Genomic DNA, 26,698 nt, shown 5'->3' with positions numbered 1-26,698 from the left:
TTAGTCAGTCATTTTTAGACCAGTATTAAATGGTTGTGGGGTGTGGGATGGGGTGCTTTTTTTTCTATTCCAGTACATGCTTGAGGAGTGTGTATAACATTTATTTTGCTAGATTTAAGGTTTTTACAGGTTAAGTAATTGGAAAACTCATACCTGTACTGAAAAGTGCATAATTTGAAAATTGGAGTCAAAGACAAGGTGTAGTTGTATCCCTATTGTTAGTATCAGTCTTACTGAGATTGCTGTTGAATTGAAATGATCGGCATTTCTGCATCTTAGCGCTGAGTTTCTGGACCAGTCTCTAAAGCAATGCTCATTGAAGCTACATGAGCTCAGTCATAGTGTTTTAAGTAGTGATTATGAGAGGACTGAGTACATTTCATTAGTCTCTGTAAGCAGAGCAGGGTTATACAGAGAGGTTTATTCAGGAGCAGTTTTAGACAAGGCAAGCGTAGAAAGGGGACGTTCCCACTTTGTAGGTAGCACATAATGCTTGGCAAGAGCTGCTGAACATGACTGGGAAATGAGACAAAGGGCAGATCAGCTGCTGTGCTTTATGTGGCACAGCAACAACCTGTTGTGTTGGGAAGGAGCTTGTTCCTCAGGTTTGCAGGAATGACAGTCACACCTTGCTCCATGTGACTTGAAATGGCAGCACTGCACCCTCAGGGTGAGAGAAGTTGGCCTGGATTCCACAACAGACTGTAGAGAAAGGGAAAAATATCATGAGCTTATGGTAAATGAAACAAGAGTATAATCTTAAAATGGTTTTATCAAAGGAGTCAGTGCAGTTGTCTTTAACTGCTGGTAATTTATTGAAAAGCAAAAGTACAGGCTTTGTCTCTAGGGTTTAAGTCCAGCTTTCCACAATTAAGGATCTAGATGATCCATCCCTGGGAGAAAAGGGATTACTTTGAAACACATTTTTCTTAAAAAAACCTTTATTCTGTATTTGAGATTTCAACTCTGTTTGAAAGTGTTGTCAAGCTAGCCTATTTTAGGAGTTCAACTTGGAGTCTCTGAATAAAAGCAACATAGGAATTGTTAGCTTCCATGCACTGAACATGTGATATCAAGGGGCATGTGGGTTAAAAAATCCTGCTTTTCTGAACATTTCTCAAGGTGCAGCAGCTCAGTGAGGGCATCAAACCCCAGTGAACACAAGGACAAAATGAGGCAATCTAATAGTTATTGCTAAAGGATAACACTTCTCCTTTCTTCAGGTGCAGGGCATGTCATTCATAGCAGCTGTATTGATCTTGAACTTGGATACTGCAGATGCCTTCATTGCTTTTTCTAACCTTTTAAATAAGCCCTGTCAGATGGCATTTTTCCGTGTGGACCATGGCCTTGTAAGTATGAAAAAAACCCTGTAATCAACATGCTGTGGATAATGTGTAGGGAAAGTTAAAAAAATAAAAAATTTATTATTTCAGCAGCTTGGAAGATAAATCAGATTTTATTTTAAACCAACACACTTTATAAAACAAAAACAAGCCAATACACATAGGCAGAATCCCTCAAAAAAGTCAAAGCCAACTAAAAGTCACCCCATCAACCTTTTTGAACAAGACATGTGAATGAAATTGTTGAGTAGCTATTTTATGATGCTCAGAGAGTATTACTGTAGGTGGTTTTCAACAGCGCAGTAGTTGAAAGCTGAAAACACCTTGATGTAAGTGTCTTGAAAGCACTTTTTATCATAGCTAATAGGTTTCTAAAAACAGACTGTTGCAGGGAGAACCAGGTTTTCCATATCTTCCTGTACTAGCTGAATTTGAGTCCCATAGGCTTCTTTTCAGAGAAGGGAACCTCTGACCCCTCAAGTTTTCACTGGGAGCTGTTTGCCTGATTTTCTCTAGTCTCTAAAATTTCGTGTCAGCAGGTACACTAGCAAAATAAGAGACATCTCCTCAAATGCGGTTTTAATTTACTTTAAAGGTATTTTTGTGTAAAATATATGGCATGCTTGATTTCTTTCTCACCTCTTAACACTTTGAAAATAGTGTCTGCCTCTTAAGAGTTCAAATGCAAGATATAAAGCAACAGAATGGGTGATTACAACAGTCACTGTTGTTGCTTAGAAAAAGTAGACACTAGAAATCCTATCAGTATTCCTATTGGAAAAGCATTCCCTGTTCAGTCCCTGAATTTAACAGTTGTAAATACCATGGGAAAATGTGCCACAGGACAGACAGCATTGCTAGGAACAGTATCAGCTATCTCCATTACAGTACTTGGAAAAAGATGACATGCTCATGCATTCAATGTGTAAATACAGTTTTTGTGAAGGTGGTTTTGGAATTGAATTGGATAGAATAAGATAAATATTTTTTTAGCTGAGCTAGCAGGGTTTGCAATTCTTACAGATAGTGCTGTTCAGTTTTGTTAGCTGGGCCAAATAGGGACTATGGGATAAATGTGTGCTTACAGAGGACAGAGATGGTGATACATGAAATATTAATGTCATGAAAGCAAACCCATGATTTAACAACATAAGGAAAATGTCATCTAATATTTCAAAGGGGCTAGTTTCCCTTGAGTGAGACAGTTTTTGCTTTCTGTGGTGGACATACTAATCTGCAGTCTACCCTCATCTTTTTGTGTCAGCTTAATAAGCAAATGCTGATTTGTTGTACAGTAAATTAATAAGAAATAATATCAGCATAAGTTAGTTGTGTGAATAATAGTAATTTATATAGGTTTATCTTGACTTATTTTGTTGGTTAATTTTATTAAATGATACTGTTTTTTTCATTACCACTAAGAAAATGTCTTGTTGAATGTTGATTGAATGTGGATTTGATCAAAATAACTACTTCTACTGCTGCCCACATTGGTATCAATAGAAATGACTGCAGCAGTTACGTGTAAGATCCTGCTTCTGCAGTGCTTGTGAAAGTAGGAACTTCTGTTAAACTGTTTTACAGTGGTGCCAGCAGATTATTTTAAAAGTAGGACTGTCTGATGCATTACCTGCTTTCTTCTTTATACTCACAGGTCTCATAGGTGCTTGGATTTAATGCATTTAAAAATTTGCACAGGGAAGCTGTTTCAGGGGTACAGTTCTCTAAAGTGGGTTCCTGGATTTCTGGTGTCATGTGTGATGTGAAGTTCTCAGTTACTGCCAATTCAGAGATTTCAGTACCTTCAGTTGTTTCTGTAGCATTCACCCATCTCTGATTGACTTAGACTCATACTGACTACCAGACTTAGGTTTTAATTTGTCACTGTTAATGAAAGTAGTCCATCATTTGTAACTTCATTCAGAGGAAATGGGAAATACTTCTGTAAGGGCATTAAAAAAACCTGGGAAATAAACTTTTCATCCTTTAAAAGGATTTCACACAGAGGTCTCCAAAAGGATCCCTTTTCCCTTTACTGTCATGATGTTTTGGAGAGAAGTATGCTGTTGAAACTCACTCTTTAAAGAAATCACAGCCTTTCTTTATTGCTTTTATTGGGATTTATATTACTGAATTATTCAAGGACTTCGCTTAACTGTTCTCCCTATAGTATTAGGGAGAGTGATTTAATAACCTTTTGTTTTTAACTCTTACTTGAATTAGAAGATTTATTTTTAACATGCTCTCTCTTATGAAATTTGGCTAAATACTCGAATTCTAAAACAGCATAAAAGTCTTTCTGTTAAAAGCAATGAAGTTCAGGGGTTATGATGTCAGAGAGTTACAAACTTCTTCTCTTGCATAGATGTTTTGTCCCAGTCTTTGATTTTTTTGCTTGAAACTCGTATCTTCCTTTTTGCAAAAGAAATGCCTATTATCTAAATGTAGAACGTATGGTATTACATTGGTATTAGACTCTTAGAATAGCTTTGGTATTATAATGTGATTTATGACTGGAATATACTGGACTGCCCACTGTTGCTGTGGAGTATTAACATTATTTTAGTTTTGTATTTCATTATGTTCCATTGGGTCTTGGATTTTATTCAGTATAATATTAAATTACTGCCACAAGCATAAAACACCATTCTGTTATAATTATTTCGAGAAATTAGCAAAAAACTTCTCTCCTGCTGGTATTTTTCTGTCTGAAGGAATCTGGCCAAGACCCAAAGCAAATATTACATTGTTTAGTATGAGAATTGTATATAGAGTGGATCTTAAACTCTTAGTGCTTGCAGATGCTGTCTTTTATGTAAATGCTTAGCTCTTTATAGTAATTCATGTAATTCATTGATCCTGTTTTTGAAGAGTGTTAATCCTGCAACAGATAATATATTTAAGCTTGTTAATAACACAGCTAACTGCTTGTTTTCTCCCTGTTATATTTTCCCAGATGTTGACTTACTTTGCTGCATTTGAGGTATTCTTTGAAGAAAACCTGCCAAAGTTATTTGCCCACTTCAAAAAAAATAACTTAACTCCAGACATTTATCTAATTGATTGGTAAGACATAGAAAGTGTAATTAGTAAGTTTGTGTGACAGCTCTGTGTCAGTGTTCATGACAGAAACTGGAATGTTCTTACCTGGTTTAATAGTCTTCTAAGATAAAGGCTTTATTTTTTGTTCAGTACTTGAGTTGTCAATCCAAATCATTCCCACATGCTTCTGTGATGTTTAACATTTGCCTAACCTTTTTTACTGTACTTGTGTTAAGTTAGAAGGTTCTTTTGAAATACTGCCAGATAGTACTGTTCATCCATATTTAGTGCCAGTTTGGATTGATCTTCTGAGAAAATTTGTCTGTTGTATGTGCAGGTGTGTACCAGGGTTGTCTATTCAGAAAATATTGCCAGTCTTGCATTTGAAATGTATATTTTGTCCTGCACTTATCAGGAAAAGGGTAATTAAAACATTTGTCCCTACAACATAAAACTCAAAGCTACAGAAAAACTATTCCCCTTAGCAGAAGGGAAATTAGAGTCTTTTTATTAGATGAAACTGTCTTCTCTTTAAGTTCTAGTATAATCAGAACATTTTCCTTAGAGAGGAAAAAAGACATCTTATTTGCACTTCTGCCAAATTTCAGTGAGGTATTATGCACTCCAAATCGAGTGTTTCCATTTGTGCCTATCAGACCTTGGTTTGGGGCAGTTAAAGTCTCTTTTCTGACTTCATTGTCAATTTTGGGATGACATGAAAGGTTTTATGTGAAAAATTGGCTTGCTCTTACATTGTTGACAATGTCTTCTATTCTCAGGTATCTGACAGATACCTTAAGTAAAAGCATAAATGCCCAGTGGTAACAGCAGGATTTTTTTTCCTGAGATTAATAAGATGTTCATTTGGAAAATATTTGTAATATCAATGTGATTTTACTTGAATGAACGTCTCTGGCAGTACCCTGATCTTTAAGACCTAGTTGGTTTAGTTGGTAGCACTCAATGTGTTGCTGATCTCTTAGACAAAAACACATTTCAAGTATATCAGTCAATACAAGCTCAAAGTTTGAATACATATGATCATAGAATTTGAGGTATTGGAACAGTCCTCTGAGATCACCTAATCTAAACCCACTGCTCAAAGCACAGTCAATTAAAGCAGCTTGCTCAGGACTTTGTCCAGTTGGGTTTTGAGTATCTTCAAGGAACAATACTCCACAGTCTCTTCATGCAACTCTGTTTCAGTGTTCAACCACCCTTGTGGTTAGCAAGTTTATTATTTCCTTATGTTTAAAATGGAATTTCCTATATTTCATTTTGTGCTTGTTGGCTCTTGTCCTTTCACTGGATACAACCAGGAAAAGTCATTTCTGTCTTGTTCTCATCCTCCTGTCAAGTGTTTTCAGATATTTTAGGCCCAAGCCATCTCTTCTCCCAGCTGAACAGTACCATCCTGCTCAGCCTCTCCCTCTGTGTCACATGTCCAAGCCTTTCATGACATTCATGGTGAGCTGGACTTGATCCAGTATATCCATGTCTCTCTTGTTCTGGGAAGCTCAGAGCTGGCTTGTCAGTGCTGAGTAGATGGATGACCTGCCTTGGCATGCTGGCAGTGGTGTTTCTTCTGCAGCCCAGGAGTTTGTGAACAGTCTTTGCTGCAAAGGCCCATTGTTGGCTTACATTCAGCTTGGTGTCCACCAGAACCTCCCTGCCCTTTTCTGCAAAGCTGCTTTGCAGCCAGTTGGCTTCCCATATACACTTGTACCTGGGATTACCTCCTACCCACATGCAAGACTTGGCATTTGGCTTTGCTGAACTTCATGGGACTCCTGTTGGCTTGTTCTCCAGTGTCTCAGTGTTGCTGTGGAGTGGTTTCAGCCACCTCTCCCAGTTTTATATCACCTGCAAATGTCCTGTGGGTACAGTCTAACCCATCATCTAGGTCCTTAATGAAGACATTTAAAAGTGTTAGATATATATACCAAACCCTGGAGTACACTACCAGTGGACTGGTTCGAAGCTATACTTCGTGCCACTAAATGACAACCTCTGAGCTTGACAATTCCAGCTAGTTCTCTATCCACCTCACTGTTTGTTTATCTAAGCCATACTTCATGGGTTCATCAACAAGGATTTTCTAGGATACAATGTTGAAAACTTCAATAATATCAAGATACATAATGTCTATTCCTCTCCCCTCTTCCACCAAACCACTTACCCCACTGGATAAGCTGTCAAGTCTGGTTGGGCACAATTTTGCTTTCATAAATCCATCCTGACCTTGCAATCACCTTTTTGCCCATAATATATTGTGAAATAATCTCCAGGACTTTTTCTTACATTACTTTCTTGGGGATGGAGATGAAGGTGACCAGCCTGTAGTTCCCTGGATCCTGTCTCTTGAAGAGATCCTTCAGGTCCTCAGGAACTTCCCCTGATCACTGGGATGTTTCAAAGATAATTGAGAGTGGTCTCAGAACAACATTAGACAGATTTCCCACACACCTGTATATGCCAGATTTATTTAAATGCTCCCTAATACGATCCCCCTCCAGCTAGGGCAGGGTTTCTTCATTCTAGGCTTCTCCACTGGTCTGGAGAACCTGAGATTCCTAAAGGCAGGTCTAAGTAATGATTGAGATGAAGGTGGCAGTGAGTACCACAGCTATATGCATGTTCCTTGTCACTGGGTTTCTTGCCCTGTTCAGCAGTGGGCTGATGTTTTTCCCTTTCTGATGCAGGAAACCTTTCTTATTGTCCATAACATCCATTGGTCAATTCAGCTCCAAATGGACTTCTCGTGCTGCCTTTGCTTGATTTGTGTTGCACAGAGTGTGGTGTAATGTGGGATTTGAGTGACTTGGCTGTTACACTGGGATTAAATTTTAATGAATTATGTGTAGGGGAGTTGGAGGTTGTTAAGAATAGGCTCATTTCTCCCAACATTTAATGGGAGAAATACCATGAGAAGGATTTTATGACTGAAGGCGGAGAATATTAAAATGAAGTAGATCTGTGCACAGAGAATAGAAAAAGTACTAGTACTGAGATAGAAGGGAAGAAAGAGAGCAGAGGCTGGTGTGTTCAGTGATAAGAGGAAAGATGTTGAAATTGTATTGCCTCAGTGTTGTGAAAGCCTGTGTGTGGAGAAAGCAATTGAATAAAAGGGACATCAGAATAAAATGACTGTAAACATGTGGGAGAGTAACTGGATAGACAACACTGAAATCACCAGGTTATTGTATTTTTAATGGACAGTAATGTCAATAGCAGTCCAGAAATTACATCAGCCTGTTACATGATGAGGATGGTCACCTTACCAGCAGGGACACAGACAAGGCAGAGATATTTAATGCTGTCTTCACTTTGGTTTTTAACAATGATGATGTGCTTTGGTGGTCCCAGAGCTGTGAGCTGGGAGACCAGGGCTGTGAGGATGATAAACTTCCATTCGACCCTGAACTTGTGTGGGATTTGCTGCTCCAGCCTGATGGTCTATAGGGCCTCATGGGATTTATCCAAGAGCTGGCTGATATCATCATGAGACCTCTCTCAATGATTTTTGAACAGTCTTGGGAATCTGGAGAGGTTCCATTTGTCTGGAAGCTGGCAAATGTTGTCCTGATTTTCAAGAAGGGTGTCTCTGGAAACTAAAGGCCTGTCAGAGTCACTACTGTGACTGGTGAAATTATGGAGAAGGTTATTCTGGGACATATTGAAGGACACCTGGAGGATAGCACAGCCAGCACAGGTTCACAAGATGAAAGTCTTGCTTCACAAACTTAATTTCCTTTTATGACAAGGTTACCCACCTAGTTGAGTATATGTGATATTTTTAGACTTCAGTAAAGGTTTTGATACCATCTCTCACAGTAACCTGTCCAGATTCTGTATCTGGGATGGGGCAATCCTGGATGTATGGACAGAATGGGGAACGAGGTGCTGGAGCAGCACCATGGAAAGGGACCTGGGGGTCCTGGTCAGAGGCAAGTTGAACATGAGCCACAAGTGCCCTTGCAGCTAGGAGGGCCAGCCCTGTCTTGGGGGGCATCAGGCACAGCCAGACTAGGGAGGGGATTGTCCTGTTCTGCTCTGAGCTGGGGCTGCCTCACCTCGAGTGCTGGGGTCAGTTTTGGGCACCACAATATAAGAAACAAAGTTCACCATTAGAGAGTGTCCAAAGGAGAGCAATAAAGATGGTGAAGGGCCTTGAGGGGAAGCTGTGAGGAGTTGCTGAGGTCACTTGGTCTGTTCAGCCTGGAGAAAAAGAGACTGAGGGGAGACCTCATTGCAGTTACAGCTTCCTCATGAGGGGAAGAGGAGGGGCAGGCACTGATCTCTGTGGTAACAGTGCATGCAGCTATGTCAAGGAAGATTCAAGTTAAATATTAGGAAAAGATTCTTCTTCCCAGAGGGTGGCTGGGCACTGGAACAGGCTCCCCAGGGAAGTGGTCAGAGCACCAAGCCTGGCAGAGTTCAAGAAGAACTCTTCAAGTTTCATGTGCTCTCAGGCACATGATATGATTATTGGGGTGGCTCCTGTGCAGGACCAGGAATTGGACTCAATAATCTTTGTGGGTCCTTTCCAACTCAGGGTACTCTGTGATACTATGGATTACTAGCTGGGATATGATACTGTCATAAATAAGGTGATTGCTATGTAGGAGAGACTAAAATTGAACATCCTTGTGGTATAGACATGTTATATTATGCTATTGTCTAAATTTACATTGTCAAGAAGAAATCCTGATAAACTATACCAGAAATTAGAGATTTAGAAAAAAAAAATGTTTTGACAGAAGATTGAAGGTTTGCATTCCCTTCAGCAATTTTGCTTTAATAGAATACTTTTTATTGTATTTTCTTAAGTAAACATTTACATGATTGATTGTTCTCTCTTAGTACATATAGAGGGAAGAAACCAAACACAAAACAAAAACCAAAAAGAAAAATGGACTGACTTGTGAGTGAAGAATTGAAGTGATGAAGTCTGTGTTGAAATGTTATTGAAGTCTTGAGGCATATCAGGTCCCTCCTTTGTTACCTCTGTGGGTGTTGTTAAGAGCTTTTGAAAGAGACTTCAGTGAGGAGTGACTGTGGAGTGTGCTTCTCAAGGTCTTTTTATCAGTGAACTGACAATTAACATTTCTTGCTGACTACCTGCATCCATATTCAAGATGTTTATTTTAATTTCAAGGACAATTTACCATGTTCCTTCCCATCCCTAGAGAATTACAACACTGATCTCACACAGGAATGTAGGCTATTCAGGATAGATCTGCCCAATACTGTATTAAGTGTTTCACACTTGTATTGAGCTACACAGCTCATACTGCTCTGTCCTTAATTCTGTTAGATGGTGCAGGTTTTATTTATGTTAAACTTATATATTTTACTTAAATATATGTGTAAATGTATTCTTATGTGTGTGCATGTATACAAGTAGATAGTTTCTACTTCAAAATACTTCGATCCTGTAGGAAGCAGATTTAGATTTTTTTTTCCTTAAATTGCTACTATGAGTGTGACTGCAGTGTATTTAAAGTCAGGGAAGAATATGGTACAGCATCTCTTTGAGTAGGCAGACTTTTTGCTTGTAGGTAAAAGTCTCTGTGTAACAGCCTCGCCCTAACATTACTTCTTATTTTTGTTTTGAGCTCCAAAGGGATGCCTGCTGCTATTCCAGTGTCTGGTGTGGTTACTGTGCAGGCATGTGTGCAGTAAATCTCAGCTGGTGCCAGCTCTGGGAGGCTCCAGTAGCCAGTGCTGCACAGACCAGTTGCTGGGAAACCTCCTGCTCCTGCCACAATTAGAGTGGAGACAGCTAGTCTGCTTTGTGCTTCTTCCTGTAACCCGTGCTGCAGGGAACAGCAGTAAATTGATGTGCTTTAATCATTTTTGAAGGGATATGTTCCAAGGAAAAGAAGGCTGTAGGTGGGCCCAACTGCGCAGGTTTTCTTGGAGCTGGTAGAGGACTTAGGGAGGAGACCCCTGCCTGCCAGTTTAGTTCCACTGCTGCCTTCTATGATGGGAAAACTCCAAGGACTGAATAGTTTAATTAAAGGCACTGTGACATGATTATCGGGGGATACCTGCCATAATTAAGGCATCTCATTTAAAAAGGACCCACGTGCTTTAAGCCTAAACTCCAACTGATAAATCTTGTTGGAAGAATTCAAAAACTATACAAGGTTTTACTTTTTTTGGTGAGTGTATAGGGGATCAAGGATGAAAAAACATAAAGAGTAACGTGCAGTCAGGTTCACAAAGAACAGAGGGGAAATAGTGTGTCTGAATAGCCCAGTTTTGGCCTCTCCCTCTGTCAGCTGATGTTCCACAGGCTCTTGTGAGCAGAGTAGAATGTGGATTTGCCAAGGACACATGCTATCTATTTATGGCCTGCTGCTACTATACAAACACCTCTTTATCCCTACTCAGGAAAATGATTTTGGCAATAATTATAGCCAAGGGCTGTGTTTGTAATGATGGATTGATCAGTGGTTCTTTAGTATTGCATGGACTGTGATTGTGCTCTGAACATGAAATTTCTATTGACACCACGTGCTTGTTAGGATAAAAGTTCAAGCCACTTTGTGTGGCTCTTTTTAGTGGGCACTTCTGCTAAGGTATGTAGAAGTTTGCTTCCTGTTACTTTGAGAAAAGCATAGTCCATGCCCTTCAAAAAAATGCTCTCTTGCAGTCAGTATTTTATATTAAGTAGTATTTACTCTTCTTTTTTTCCAAATAATAAAGTAAGTGCTTCTCCTTTTTTTAGACTGTAATAATTTAAAAATTTACAGACATGGTAGAGGAAGGTGCAGTGCAAGAATACATAAGATCTGATTTGCATCAGTGTTGTGTGTGAGTTGCCAGTCCAAAATCTGGCCTACCTGTCTGCATTGCTCTTGCAAATATCTTACAAAGACTTTTTATTAGAAAGAAAAGAGAAAAAAAGAGAGAGGGGGGGGAAGAAAAAGCAAAGGAAAGAAGCATGGAGCTTATGATTATCATGGTAGCAGTGCTTTCCTTTCTTGATGACTTCATGGTCATACGCTTTTGTTGTGAGCAGCAAATCAGCCAGGACTTCATGCATCAGAAACAGGTCTGGGGAGGAGCAGGAGCATCTGGTGCTTGTTTTCTTCCTCTTCCAAACAGAAAGAGGCCAGGAGCCTGCACCTACATTGCTCTGACACTGGACATCTCTATGTGAATGAGCTGTGTTGCCTGCACCTGCGACTTAGGGTGGGTTGGAAGAGAGCTGCAGACAGAAATCACCCCGCAGTACAGTGACAGCAGGTCATGTGCAAGGAGTGTGCCAGTGCTGCTGAAAGATGCTGCTGGAACTTCCTTAGTCTGGCAGCTCCAATAAATTCCAGCTGAGTTTCAGACCAGTAGCTCAGATGTCTAATAAAAAAAAAGTCTTTCAGTAGGAAATGTTTGGAGGGATGAAGTGCTGTATCTGTTCTAAGCAGTGATTCCTACTGACCTTTCACTGCTTATTCTAGGGGGCCCAGTCTCTGCTGTTAGGGTTTGATGCATCAATTCCATGCACATATTAATGAAAGTTAAATGCCTTGTTAAGTTCCTGCAAATGGTGCTTCCTTCCAAATTATGAAGAGCTCAATTGCAAATACCTGACTTGATGTGACAGCTTTTTTGATGTGAGTAAATCCTTTCATACAAAAGAAATGTCCTGATAAATAGTTCTTTATTCTGACAGTTAATTTTCTGCATAGTTGGAGATTTAATACAAATGGGTTATTCAGGTTAGGTCTAAATCATGACAGAATAATGGCTTTTGTGAATAAAACCAGGTCTATAAAGTTGGCATTGTTACTTATCTGTAACCAGGACTTGTTTCTGGCTGGGTGTTTGCCTGCTACTTGGTGAACAGGAAAGGACTCAGTTGAATTACTTCCTATTATACTGTTCCTTTTAAGCTGAAAACATTTTTGCTGTTTCCTCTGTGTGTGTGTGTTTGTGTACAGATAAAAGTCTTAATTCTGCCATGTAGGTATTCTGTGGCAGTACAGTGTCTGTGCAAAAAGATTGAAAGAATGTACAAAGTAAGTGAAGTCTGCAGTGCAGAATGGGCCTGTAACCCAAAGAAAGAGCTTGTATCATGCTCTTTCTACACCTTCATGTATGTGATGAACAAGTCTGTGGGTTTTTCATCCCAGACCTATACTTGTTCATTTCTTTTTATAATTCCAACTTAGCTTTTTGGAAAGCAGGATTTAAAATGTTTCCACTTGTTATAAGACTGCAGTGAGATGTAAAAATAGGAAAACGAGCAAAATTCTAAGGATCATAAACCTGCAATTCACTTGTCACCTGCATTTGTGCAAATGCTAGTTTCGTCAGGATGTTAATAAAATTAATATATTTTCCTTTTTTCTAAGTGTGGTGATTCACACAGAAGCTGTGTGTATACATAACGACACATCATTCAAATAAATTTTTATATAGTAAAAAGCAGATAATGCAGAAAACCTTTGATTATTAGACTTGGCTGTGAAAATACATTACTTCATATTCTATACCTATATGTGTGTGTGTGTATCTGTTCCATTTTATATTTTAATGTGAATCCAAATTTCCCAAATAAATTAGAGGGGATAGAGGGCGGTTTTAAATACATGAAAACTACTGTTCAATTCAGCATACTTGAAAAGGAGTTTTTTGTTAAAAGCTGTGGGAAGGTTTGATTGAAATTTGAGCCTTTGCTGACCTCTGCTGGGGAGAGAATTCTTTGCAGTTTTACAGAGATTTTTGTGCAGTGCATCTTTGGAAAAGTAATTTCTGAATTCTGAAAGAAAAGGCCGCTTTAACTCTTTCCTCTTATATACTGTAAAACAACTCCAGGAAGCTTAATTCTCATCGCTTGCTGTTAGGTCATTGTTGGTGGCAGTGCTCCAGCTCTGCTGTGCAGAGAGGTGTTGGATAAAGGAGAGAGGAGGGAGGAACTGTACGTTTCTGGCTGTAAGGTTGTCAGAAATGTGCTCATGGTAGTTAATGAGTGGAGTTTTAGCAACTGGGAGGAGGCTGTTGCTTCTGGTGTCACCCTTTCTCTTCAGGGATCACATCTGTACAGGTACACTGAGCCACCATCTTATCACCACTATCTACACCTGCATACACCTGGACATCCTGTTTTGCCTGTTTCTCTCAAGTCAAGGGAGTTCAAGCTGATCCTTCCTCAAAAATTCATGCTATTATTACTTTGCCAGTAAATCAAGCCTGGAACTCAAGAGTTAATTTTACTCATTTCCTTTATCTGAAACACAATTCCCATTGCAGTTTGTCTTGAGGTTCAGCTTTTTGAGTTTTTGCAACTAAAACTGCATCAATTTTCAGCTTTGAAGTGATGATTAAATAAGCCTTTTATTACAGCTGTGGTCATTATATACCCATTATAAAACCCTGTGTATTGTTTCTTCTGGCATGATCCAATAAAATCAAACCATGAGACCATGCCTTAATGGTTGTACAATTTTGTATTTTTTCATGGATTGGTGTGCTGTAACTAACAGAAGTATTTCTGAAATATAGAAAGAAATATTCAATTACAAATATTTGAGAAGCCTCAAACTTACTGATGATTGCCATGTGTACTTCTGTGAGTATCTGAGACTTCTTGTCCAGTAACTCTGAAAATTTTTTTCTGCCTTTCAGGATATTCACATTGTATAGCAAATCTTTGCCACTAGACTTGGCTTGTCGTGTCTGGGATGTGTTCTGCCGCGATGGAGAAGAGTTCTTATTCCGTACAGCGCTGGGAATACTAAAACTTTTTGAAGATATTTTGACCAAAATGGACTTCATTCATATAGCTCAGTTTTTAACAAAGCTACCAGAGGACTTGCCTGCAGAAGAATTCTTCACATCTATTGCTGCCATTCAGATGCAAAGTAGAAACAAAAAATGGGCTCAGGTAAAGAGGATGTCAATCTTTGGTAACTGTTGATTTTACTTTACTCATAAAAATGGGTTTTGGCAACATCTGGAAGAAAGTTTTAGCAGAGTTAGTGTTTGATTTTATGGGTAGGTAGGAGTGTAGCTCACTCCATGCTTTTAGCATACATTGAAATGAGTGGATTCCCTCAGCTTAATCTCATCTGGAAAAGGAGAGCTCTGTCAACATTCAAAATTGAAATATTGAATGACATTTATGAAATAAAAAGTCACACAACTTTGATAATTTATTAATTACAAAGCTGCTGGCAATATTGCAACTTGATACTTAAAATCAGAATTCCACTCTTTGGGAGAAGATGGCAATTTGTCAGGGCACACATCATATAGTAATTTTTATCTTCTTGAAGATCTCTACTGTGCCTAATTTTGGGCTCTAAAGAAGTGATTGCATCTCTGACTTGCTTATTGGGATTTAGCATGTGATTTCAGAAATTGTTTCATCGCTGTAATTTCAACTAAATTCCAGTTTAAAGAAAAAAGATGGGTCATCTGAATGTGGAAATCATTGAGTGGCTGTAGCAGCCATTCATGTTGGAGAGAGGAAGCTCCCTCTTTTTCTTTTCCTCTTTGTTCAAAGCAGCAATACAGTCCAATTTGTGAGTCACTCCGTAATAGACCTCTTCCCATTTTATCCAATTGCTTTTTTGCAGAGAAAACAAAAGGTGGTGTTAAATGTAGTGGTTGGGAAAATTCAGCTGCAACTGGGTGTTTCTGGTTCCTGGAGTAACAGTGCCTGTAGATGCTGGGGATTGCCAGCTTTATCTTTGAGATGAGGATTTCTAACCTTCACAGCAGGAGTGGCTCCACAGGTTTTTCAGTTGTCTCACCTTCCTTGAACATACCATGTGTGCATGAAGATTGCATTCCAAATAAATTCCCAGCCTGCTGCTACTTCCCTCATGGGAAAGGAGAGATAAGGGTCCTGTTGTGCCAAATACCCCAAATCACAGGCTTTGAAAGTGTGTATTGGAGGGGGAGATGGAGTTTAAACCTTTGTTAAATGTGTTTCTATCCACCATGTCACAAGGACTTAGGGAGAGGTCTCTTGTCAGTGGAGAGGTTCTCCAAATTTAATTACACGTGATAGTTACAATAGTACTGCTCAAACATAATTGGAAACTCTTCAGAATGAATTTATGAATAATTTTTTAATCTAATGCTTTTCTTCTCTCTCATTTCTTGAAATGTCTAGATACTGGCTGCTCTGCAAAAAGATAACCGGGAAATGGAAAAAGGAAGTCCTTCACTCAAACGTTAATGTTGGGTTTGCCTCCAGTGACTCCCAGGAAAAGAGCTAAAGTGGCAAAAGTACTGATTACTGTCTGACATGTATGAGCCTGCAAATCAAAGTGTTAGTTCAGAGTTATATTTAGTAGTAGAATAGCCTTAAGGGGAAGAGAAGAAAAACGAGGAGGAGGAATGAAAAAAAATGAAAGAAGCAAGGACATTAGGGGATAAACCCCTTATAAATTAAACCTAGGCTTAGCCTTAAATTTTTAGTAGTACGAGCATATGCTGTGGGAGAGCATTACACATTCTGTACTTCTGATGAGGGCAGTGAAACAAAATAATATCAAGGGTCTAAGAAAAAAATTTCTAAATTTTTTTTAGATGTTTTAAAAGACTGGACATTCAGCAATGTTGGTTGCTTTGACAGCTATTCCCGTTTCATTCTTAGGCAGGATATATTTCCAATACCTGTAACAGTAGCTGGATCTGGATATTAGATAACTGGTGCTGGAATTTTAAGGACCATTTCTTAAGAAATACTTCTGATTTTATAGGCTGTGGGTCCCATTTACCAAAGAAATCATTTAGACATAGAACTGCATTCCTTTCTTTAATAAGAAAAAGTTAAGTAGAAGGTAAGCTTGGAGAAGAAGTCAAACTAGCAGTGCAAAATTAATTATTCTTCAAGATGCCTTGGAAATTTATTTTTCCAATCTGGATGCATATGGAGGAAATTCCATCCATCAGACTAGATTCCAAACTCACCAAGAGGGTTCTAGTATTAAGGTGGCATCGTTTCCCAATTGTGCTCTCTTTCCTCTGCTTAGAGCCAAGGTCATATACTACTAGATGCATGTTTCCACGTGTCTGTCCCTCTCCTGGCACCCTGCTCTTTTGGGATGTTCTTGCCTACCAGCTACTTATTCATGTGCCATGTGTCCAGTCATGGAGATAAAACTAGACTTAGCAGATAAACTGGTTGGTTAAAGCAACTTTGGTAGCTTTAAATCCAGCTTTGCTCACTGACAGAACTAAGGAGGAAGAGCAGTAGGAGAACAGTTGATGTTTGCCAGTGTTGCTGCAGAAAAGGTTGTGTAATCTCCTGAAACTGCTGCTGCTGCCATAGTGGAAAGTTATGTGGAGCTGATCCATAGAGTGACAAGTGAAAAAAATTCATTGGGAAATGTGCCAGACATCATCAGAAGAAGTACAAGCTGTCGTTTCTGAGCATTTTATCTGACCCCTAATACATGAGAGTGAGTTACAGCAGCAGCAAACTGCTGTTACATAAATCCCTCATACATCTTAGATCCTCTCTGCATTCAGGTGAATATCGAAGGGCAAATCATGAGTGCCTCTGATTTACAAGAATGTTTATTGCATAATATATAGTGTAAAGCCTATTTTATACTAATGATAATGATTGAAAAGGGAAATGTAACTGAAGCAATATTTGTGTTAACTGTGAACAGGCGTTATTGAATCCTCCAGCTGTATGGTCAGCAGTTTCCCAGTGCTTGTCAGCTGGTTTATGCTGATTATTTTGGCATTGTCTGAATAAAACCAAGAAGAATAGTTGCACACTGCTCAACTCAACATACAGTGTGAAGGACTGTGGGACATAATCAAAACACTGTCCTTTGGTGTACAAACATTATTTCTATGAGGGATAATTTGATTGTAATGTTAAGAAGAGTGAGAACAAGACTCCCTGGTAAGTGAGGACTCACAATCACTTTGAAAGATGTGGAATGCAAATGCAGCCTGCAAGTCCGATACCTCACTGACCTCTTCTCCTGTCCACTTTGTGTAGCTGGTGTAATGGATGTGGATGTGTTTTTTGTTGGTCATCTTAATTCCTCCACAAGACATCTCCTAGGTCATCACTTACTGGAAATAGACGTTAAGATGTGATAGGAAACATATTAATTCACTCAGAATTTGTACAGAATTTGTCCTCAGTGACTGGTACTTGTATGCTCCATTGCTTTGAAGTGCAATAGAAAGCAGGAAGGTCAGTAAGTGTTTTTTAATATTACTTTTTCTATTACTACAACAAATATGCCTTTCCACAAAGAATACGAGAGGCCTACCATCCAAAACATTTGCACTATGCTTTTAAATGGTTTATTGAACACAGAGATCACTTTTTCCTCAATATACATATTTAGGTGGTACTGTAACTGGCTTTGTGATTTAAGTCTTCATTGCAACTACATTTGTATCTTCTTTTAAAGCAAGTCTACAAGTGTGGTTCATTTGTCTGCTTAAAAATGCATTTTTTAGCTACTAGGTATCTTGGCAGCCATCGACAGCCTGTTCTTTTTCTCTTCTCAATAAGATGTTGAATGTAACAGTGACAGTGGGCATAGTTGTGGGGAAAAGGCCTGCTGCAACACTTGTGCACTGTTTGTTACTTGCAAATGTAATTACTTCGTTTTGTGATTTGATCTGTTCTTAGAAGTTGTATATATTTTCTAAATGATTTCTTTGTGTATATAAGGTATGTTCTTTAATGAAGAAACAGCAATGCAATAAGGAGCTTTGCACAGTTTGTTTTCAAACAAAATACATGTGAAAAAAATCACCTGCCTAAACATGCAATTATTTCAACTTCTCAATAACTTGATTTGAAGGTAATGCTTGAATTTTGATAAAAACAGAGCTGAGTAGTAATGGCATAGAATTTCTTGCCACTGAGCTTTTCAAGTTTCTTGCAGTATACCAAATCTCTTAATTAGCTAATACAGAAATCTTCTTTAAGAAATTCAGGGAATTGCATAAAAAAATTGACAATTTTATTGTCCAGGTACTTGAAAGTATCTGTAACAAGATGCATGAGATTTTCTTTCATGGAGCAAATGTCCCCATCACGCAAACTTTCTTTTCTTCATGAGTTTAAAGAAAAAGCAAACTGCTGCAATTCATGAAAAGTACCACTGTGTACATGCAGCAGATCAGAGAAACCAGAAAACTCCAACCAGCTTTGGGATTCTTTACAATCTGCACTTTATAATAAAGCAGTTTTGCAACTTCAATCTGCAGTCAATCATTAATGTTATTTCATTTAGTAAACAATTTCATTTGGAAAAAAAAAAAGGTACCTTGTAACAGCTTATTTTTGAATGTTTTAAAACAAGAATGATATATAGAGAAGTGTTGGTACATCTCCTGTACATCATGTTTAAATTGGGTTATGCAGTTACCACGTTTGTTTTGTTTAGATATGTGTATCAAACTGGAACTTTTTTCAACTGTAAATAAATGGTTTTGTTAAATAAAGTCATGTAAAGTTACCTTAATCCACTGTTGTCAGTGTAATTCAGATATTAAAAATTCCAGTACTATTCTTTTTCTTCACAGGTGGCTTTAGCAATTTTTGTCTGTTCAGAAAGAGAACTTTGGGCCATTTGTATGTAGAAGGTAGAGGACTTTTTGTTGATGCTTTCCAAGTTCTCATGTTAAAATACTTGCTAAATTCCCTGAGACATTTAGAGGATCCCATACTTACTGTGCCTGTGGTTTTATCCCTTTTTATACGTCTTTGGACTAGGCCTGAGGTCTAATAAATATATTATGAAAATTATTTGTAAATACATCTTTGTGGCATGCACAGAACTCAGGAATGTTTAAATATCTTATCCTGCCTTTGTTTGAAAAGGCGAAATCTTATTGCAAGTTGCATAGTCACAAAGCATTTTTTTTCTCGCCTCAGCCTGCTGTTTTCTGCGTGGGCCGGGAGGAGCAGAGCTGGGAGAAGAGCTCTGTGTCTCCGCTCCCCGCCGGGGCAGCAGCGGCCGGACAAGGCCGGCTCCTCCCGCGGCCCCGCCCCGCTTCTCCCGTTGCCGGGCACCCGCGAGGCCCCGCCCCTTCCCGTGCGAGGCCCCGCCCCCTGGCGGGCGGCCCCTGCGCGGCGGCTCCGCTGGGGGCGGCCCCTCCCATTGGCCGCGGGAAGGGCCGACGGGTCCGGCTCGGCCAATCGGAGCCGTCCCCTCGCGCTGACTCCCCCCGTGCCCGCCGGCCGCTGCCCCATTGGCCGGTGCTCGCCGCGGCCCCGCCCCCCGAGCTCGCTGCCATTGGCGGCGCGGGCGCCGGGGGCGCGGCCGCGCGCGCGCGCGGGCGGGGTAAGATGGCGGAACTGGGGAAGAAGTACTGCGTGTACTGCCTGGCCGAGGTGAGCCCGCTGCGCTTCCGCTGCACCGAGTGCGCCGACATCGAGCTCTGCCCCGAGTGCTTCTCGGCGGGCGCCGAGATCGGCCCGCACCGCCGATGGCACGGCTACCAGCTGGTGGACGGCGGCCGCTTCACCCTCTGGGGCGCCGAGGCCGAGGGCGGCTGGAGCAGCCGCGAGGAGCAGCTGCTGCTGGACGCCATCGAGCAGTTCGGCTTCGGCAACTGGGTAAGGGGCGAGGGGCGAGGGACAAGGGGCGGGGGCGATCCTCCTCCTCGGAGCAGCGGCCCTGACAGCAGCCCCGGGGGCGCGGCGGGACCCCGGGCTGCCCCTCTCTCTCCGGACGGGCTCTCCGCTGGTCCGAGGAGCGCACCCGGCTGCTCGGACCTGTCGCTCCTTGAAGTTGTGCGTTTGCCCCCCGTCAGCCCGGCCGTGTCACAGAGCTCGCAGCTGCCTCTTACCCGTGCTCGGCCTTTGCCTTCAGTATGTCCCAGCTGTGGGCTGGCTGCTCGCCTTCAGGGTCACCGCACAGCCGGACTTGCTTTTAAAAAGCAGCCGTAAGAAAGTATTTCACAATCACAGAATGGGTCAGGTTGGAAAGGACTACAGTGGGTCATCCCAGAGCACATTGCACGGGATTGCATCTAGACAGTTCTTGACTGTTTCCAGTGAGAGAGACTCCACAGCCTCCCTGGGCAGTCTGTCCCAGTGCTCAGTCACCTGCACAGGTGAAGAAGTTCTTCCTCATGTACATGTGGGACTTCCTGAGCATCAGTTTGTGCTTGTTGCCTCTTGTCCTATTGCTTGACACCACAGAGCAGAGTCTGGCTTCATCCTCTGACACCTCCTTTCAGATACTGATGGACATTGCTGATGTCCCCTCTTAATTGTCCCTTCTTGAGGCTGAACAAGCCCATCTCCCTCAGTCTGTCCTTGTAAGAGAGGCGCTCCAGTCCCATAGTCATCCTCATTGCCCTCCACTAGACCATTTGAATAATTTTTTTGATTTGTTGTTACTTATGTTTTGCTTCATTAAAGATAAAGACTCTTTGAAAATCTTGAAGTGTACAATCATTGAAGCTTGCTTAGCTGTTAAATAACTACGAAAGAATAAATATTGTTGATCTTAGAGTAAATACTGTTGTTTATTTTCGTGTTGCTCCTCAGTGATGTGATATAAAGAAGCAAAACCCAAGCTGTACAGTGCTCTTGGTGTTGGCTTGGGACATGGAAAGCTTCCTGGTCATGGTGAGCTGGCTTTGTGGGAGTGCCATGGGTGCTCAGGAATCACTGTGTGGTGCTGTTTTTGTGGCTTACCTGCCTCTATGCACTGTAAACACTCATCCAGAGCTGAAACCGCAGATCTGATAGAAATGTGGCCAGTATTGCTAGAGGAGTTTAGGTACTGGGAGTTGGCTTTTGAGGAGCAAGGAAAAAGTTGTGTTCTTTCCTGAGTGCTCATTATGCTGGAGATGTAAGGGAATCATTTTATCACTCCTCCTTTTTTTCTGTTTAGGAGGACATGGCTGCTCACGTGGGAGCGTCCCGAACACCTCAGGAGGTGATGGAACATTATGTGAGCATGTATATCCATGGCAACCTGGGAAAAGCCTGCATCCCTGACACTATTCCAAACAGGGTGACGGACCACACGTGTCCCAGTGGCGGCCCGCTGTCTCCAAGCCTGACGACGCCGCTGCCGCCGCTGGACATCTCGGTGGCCGAGCAGCAGCAGCTGGGGTACATGCCGCTCCGCGACGACTACGAGATCGAGTACGACCAGGACGCAGAGACGCTCATCAGCGGCCTCTCGGTGAACTACGACGATGATGACGTGGAAATTGAGTTAAAAAGAGCTCACGTGGACATGTACGTGAGGAAACTCAAGGAGAGGCAACGGCGGAAGAACATTGCGCGAGATTATAATTTGGTACCGGCCTTCCTGGGGAAGGATAAAAAAGACAAGGAGAAAGCTCCAAAACGAAAGATCACAAAAGAAGAAAAGGAGTTGAGGCTGAAACTGAGGCCTTTGTACCAGTTCATGTCTTGTAAGGAGTTTGAAGACTTCTTCGAGAACATGCACAAGGAGAGGATACTTCGAGCGAAGATTCGGGAGCTGCAGCGGTATCGGCGAAATGGGATCACCAAAATGGAGGAGTCGGCAGAGTATGAGGCGGCCAGGCACAAACGGGAAAAAAGGAAGGAGAACAAGAACATAGCTAGTTCCAAGAGAGGGAAGGAAGAGGGTAAAGAAGGTGAATTTGCTGCCATTGAAAACCTGCCTGGCTTTGAACTCTTATCGGACAGGGAAAAGGTGCTCTGCAGCTCTCTGAACTTGAGTCCTGCACGTTACGTGACTGTAAAAACTATCATCATTAAAGACCATCTCCAAAAAAGACAAGGAATTCCTTCAAAGAGTCGCCTTCCCAGTTACTTAGATAAGGTACTGAAGAAAAGGATTTTAAACTTTCTGACAGAAAGTGGTTGGATATCCAGGGATGCTTCATGAAATTCAGTTGATCTGCAAAAACACAGCAGAGGCCCATTACAGCCTCAAGGACTCCATTATTTTTTCCTTCCCTCCCCAGAGATACAGAAACCATGTCGCTTAAAAACACAAAAGAGCAAATACATAAGCCCCCACAGTCATCATGATCCATGGTGGTTCAAACAGACTTTTGCTTTGGATCATGGAAAATACTTAATTGTGAAACTTCTACATTGGATTTCACTGCTTTTGGGTACATTATTAGAACAGATTTTTTCATGTGAACTTACTCAAGTCCGGTAGTCCCAGAGAAGTTGTTTTAGTCCGTACTATTGGATAAATGAATATCAGTGTAATCCTTGCTTTTCTTTGAAGGTAGGAGATAGTTTCTTTTGCTGGAAACTTTCTTCATCTTTTGTTTTGTTTTTTTTTTGGCATAATGCTGGCAGCAAAATGAAGTTTACAAAAGTCCTGTGCTCAGGAGCAGGTGAGCAGGGATTTCTGTGACCATGGCTAAGCTTTTGGAACATTCTCCTTAGTAACTACAGACAAGGTTTGGGGACACCAGGATGAGAGTTCCTGTTGAGAATAAAGCAGGGGTGAGCCGTGGCAGGAAGGAAGGAAGGAAGGAAATGTAGTAGGTGAGATGCCTCCAGGGATGTGTGCTATGGAGGGAGATTCTTAAAGAGCTACCAGATCCGGGAATTGCGTTGATGTGAGTTTCCTGAAACAGACCCCTCTGTAGATTTGACGTTTCCTGCTTGGTACTGGAGTGTCAGGAATCCCCAGCAGCTGTGGTGCTCTGCTCCAGAGGAGGGGTCAGCTACAGCAAGGTACCTGATTTGGGCCAGAAATGGGGTTTGGGAGAATAGGCAGTGAGGTGTTCGGCAGAAGTTGACAGCCTCAGGCAGCAAAATCAGTTTTTCCTTGTTGGGGGAGCCCGCTTCTCCTCTGGGATCTTAACTGCTGAACTCATGTGGGCTGAGGATCTGTAGCTGCTGCCTGAATTTCATTGGGAAGTCAGGGAAAGGAAGTAAGATTGTCAAATGGGGTGTGATCACTGAGATTGGTCTTTAAAAAGAGAAATAACAATTGATGCGGATTTGGTCAAAATGCACAAAGTGTTCCTGAATTTGGAGTGCTTAATCCAGCCACTGTAGGGTTCTAATTTCACATACCTTGAAATGTAGCATCCCAGGTATGTTGAATCTGAATTTACTGACAGGTAGAAGAGTGCACTTTGGGAGGGATCTCCTCCAGTTCTGACAGCTGCAGCCTGGAGTGCTGCTGGAGCTAGGCACCAGCTGGGATGTAACACAGCAGGAAACACAAACACCAGACCCACAGTACCATTCTAGCAGTATCAAATGATTAAGAGAAAGATGTTGAAGAAGGATTAGAAAAAAAAATTTATGCCCATTTCATCCTTCAGTTCCCATGCTGGTATTTAACCAAATGAATAAAAAATAGTGGTTGCCATGTGGAAGATGGCACAAGTTACTTGTGCCTAAGCCTCTCTGCTGGTTGTCTGGAGCAGGAAGCTGTGACTGGAGGCAGGCTTGGGCAGGTCTTCTGGAGTGCAGGTGTACCAAAACACCAAAACTTGGAACCTGACTTCAACATGGCTTCAATATGAGTGCAAGATCTAGAAATTTCATCTTGCTTTGATGCTTTGGGCTGTAGTCAGTAAGGATACCACATCTTAAAACAGTATTAATTCTGCAGTTTGGCAGAGCTGTTCTGATCAGAACTGGGTTTCCTTTAATACATCCAGCATTACCAAACTAGTGTTACCAGTGAGTTTAGAGTAAAAGGGGTACAATTACAAAGCCAGCATTTCTAAGGAAAAAAACCAAAACTCTAGTGCCTTTTTCTTTTGAGCTTATGATGTTATGTCCCTTCAGAAAAGGTAAGGGCTATGTCCTCTGGGATGTAATACTTTGTTTGGCTTATCTGTAAGTGGTTTGTTGTGGCAGACTTGAGACAAAACTGTCTCTTCTTGGCAGCAGTGGAGCTAACTGCAATGTGCTGAGTAGCTTTAATAACCACTTCCACCCTATATGCATGTACATGCAGCACACCAAGTTCATAAGGTATAAACCCTTGGTTATTTTCTCTGTCCTACTCCTTTAGGAAGGTAGCTCAGTTTTTCTTTTCAGCATTCTAGTTATGCAATTTGGTTCTTCCTGTAACTTGTTACCTAACTGCCATAACATGCTGTTATGAAGCCTCAGTTCTGCATGTAGCTGGGAGTTTAAGAGAACTGTTTCGGTTTTGGTTCTTTTGGGTTTTTTTTCCCCTCAAATCTGTGATTTTCATGTTTCTACACTGTTTTGGCACATCTAAGTTAAACTGAAGCAATAGCGTAAAGCCCATCCGAACAATAACTTAGGAAAAGATCTAGGCACCAATGAGTCATTTAAATGTTGAAGTGAATTCTGCATTTACACTTTGTAGCTTCTTAATTCCTCAACCCCCCCAAAATGTTTCTTTGGTGCTAGATGTAACTTATTAAACATCAAAATGAATGTAAAATAAAGTATTTTTAATGTATGCAATATGGATATCAATATTTATTTTGTACTTGCAAGCTAACTCAAGGTGGTAAATGTTTGCTTTAGCAAATACTAGTCCCTTGGAAAGGGCTTCCCTAGAAGCAATGTCTCATTGTCAGCTATGCTTTTAATTTTAAAGGTGACTTGCACTAGAGGATGCTGCTGTTCCATATTTCACATGGAACTGATTTAGTCTAAGCATTCCTTTGTTATGAGCTGCTGGTTTTCTGTTTGCTTATAAACTGAGATGCAGTTAACGTTAATCCAGCAATTTACTACAACTATGCTGCTTCTCTTCTGTGGTGAAGGGGCTGAGATGACAAAGAGCTCTTTCAACTTGTATTTTGTGTTGATCTGGAAGTGCTTCCTGTACTGTACAAATAACCCAGCCTTCATGTTGCTAATGACAAAGGTGTTTTATATGCTTAACGCTCTTGACTTTTCTAATTAAAGTTATTACTAATGATAGTATCTGTCTTAACAGCATTGATGTAAGCCTATGAAAAAGCAACACTCTCTAAGCTGTTTAAAATCCTGACCTTGTGCTCTGGGTAGGGGCTGTGCTGTGTGTCCCGTCCCAGCGCTGTGTTGGAGGGAGCTGTGTCTCACTCCGTGTGCACTGCCCGGCGCTGGGCTCACACGCTGCAGAGTATTCTGGCTGCAGCCCCTCCTGCCCCCTGTTCATGGCAGGCACAGTGAGAACAGCGTCTGGGGGTTTGCACTAGTCTGTGACCATGAACTGCCTTGGAAATCACCCAAACTAAGCACTCTGCCATTATTCTCTTGTGCAGCTGCTGCATTTGATTTCTTTACAACTGGAACACAGGCTCATGAAGCCTTCTGATTTTCTCTTCTCACAAAATGTTTCTGCTTGTGGCCCAGTCACTCCTAAGTGATGATACATTAAATACTATGAAGCAAGATGCCCCAAGAGCATGTTCAGCTGATCAGCTTCTTTCTTCCTTAAAGGGAATGTTGCATTCATTTGATGTTTACATTTGTAGCTGTGCCAGACACACAAACACCCGTGCTGAAATCACACAAAGCCTAACTGATGTTGTGCATACAGCATTTTACTAGATTTTTGCATTGTGTATTGGTAAATAAACTTATATTAAAGTTTCTTTCTATGATTGATTTAACAATAATGTAGCTTGGGCAATGAGGAAAATGACTTAAGTCTTTGCAGTAACAAGTGGAGATGGATTGTAGCTGGATGTGATGGGTGGAAATGTAGTGTTTATGAAAGAGCTGGTAAAGGTGGTAACTTTATTGGATACTTAAATTTCAGAACTACTTTGCTGTTCTTAAATTTCATCAGTGCTCCTTCCTGGGGTACAGCAGAGTGCACAGGTTGGAGCTCTCCATAGGCTGACCCACTCTGTGCCAAAGCCCCTTGGAGGACAGGCCAGGGAGGGGGAGCCACTTAAATGAGAGACTCAAGTTACCAGCTTTAAAGGTGAACCTTGTGCTGAACATTTAACAGGACCTTGTGTTTAAGAACACCTGAATGAACTGATGTAGTCCAAAAATGACAGTGTCTGTGAAGCACTGGGAAGCTCGATAACAAAATCTTCATCTGCTAGGGAATAAAAGTGTGCCTTTGTTTTAACTCACTTTTGAAAAAACTTCTATACTAAGGACCTTATTACATTTAGTTTAGATCCAGAGGGTTTGGGAAGGGACAAAACAACACATGACAGTTCTTAAAAGGTACATAAAATGGTCCCTTTTTGACATCACTTGTGAGAACAGGTCCCAATCAAAGTGCAACAAAACCATTTCTTCAATCCTAATTCACACAACTACAGTGTGCTCTTAAACCCAGATGGAGGAAAGATACTTCCAAATTCAATTTCAGTATATGGAATCCCCTATTTTCCCCTGTATTTTTAAACTCCATCTTTGCATTTTTTCCCTGTACTTG

The 26,698-nt window shown here is 41.0% G+C and overlaps 2 protein-coding genes across 2 annotated transcripts in view; both read left to right on the top strand.

Moving 5' to 3' along the window:
* TBC1D14 (TBC1 domain family member 14) overlaps positions 1–18,859 on the top strand; it is a 64,779-nt gene extending 45,920 nt beyond the window's left edge. The window contains exons 11-14 of the mRNA XM_086891240.1: positions 1,224–1,352; positions 4,303–4,412; positions 14,025–14,283; positions 15,520–18,859. Coding sequence (XP_086747366.1) covers positions 1,224–1,352; positions 4,303–4,412; positions 14,025–14,283; positions 15,520–15,585 — 564 coding nt within the window. The 3' untranslated portion in view covers positions 15,586–18,859. The remainder of the gene's footprint in view (positions 1–1,223; positions 1,353–4,302; positions 4,413–14,024; positions 14,284–15,519) is intronic.
* A 681-nt stretch (positions 18,860–19,540) lies between these two features.
* TADA2B (transcriptional adaptor 2B) lies at positions 19,541–25,239 on the top strand. The gene is made up of 2 exons (XM_086891229.1): positions 19,541–19,956; positions 21,245–25,239. Exons 1-2 carry the CDS (start codon positions 19,687–19,689, stop codon positions 22,235–22,237), a joined length of 1,263 nt encoding a protein of 420 aa, XP_086747355.1. The 5' UTR covers positions 19,541–19,686; the 3' UTR covers positions 22,238–25,239.
* The last annotated feature ends 1,459 nt before the right edge of the window (positions 25,240–26,698 follow it).

This window comes from Cyanistes caeruleus, chromosome 5, assembly GCF_971803275.1.
Source record: "Cyanistes caeruleus chromosome 5, bCyaCae1.hap1.1, whole genome shotgun sequence".
In the NCBI taxonomy this organism is placed as follows: Eukaryota; Metazoa; Chordata; class Aves; order Passeriformes; family Paridae; genus Cyanistes; species Cyanistes caeruleus.
This window is presented reverse-complemented; position numbering and strand designations above follow the sequence as displayed.

Coding starts and splice junctions, on each gene's coding strand:
- TADA2B (XM_086891229.1), top strand. CDS start 19,687: ATGGCGGAACTGGGGAAGAAGTACTGCGTGTACTGCCTGGCCGAGGTG. Junction 19,957..21,244: donor AGTTCGGCTTCGGCAACTGG/GTAAGGGGCGAG, acceptor TTTTCTGTTTAG/GAGGACATGGCTGCTCACGT.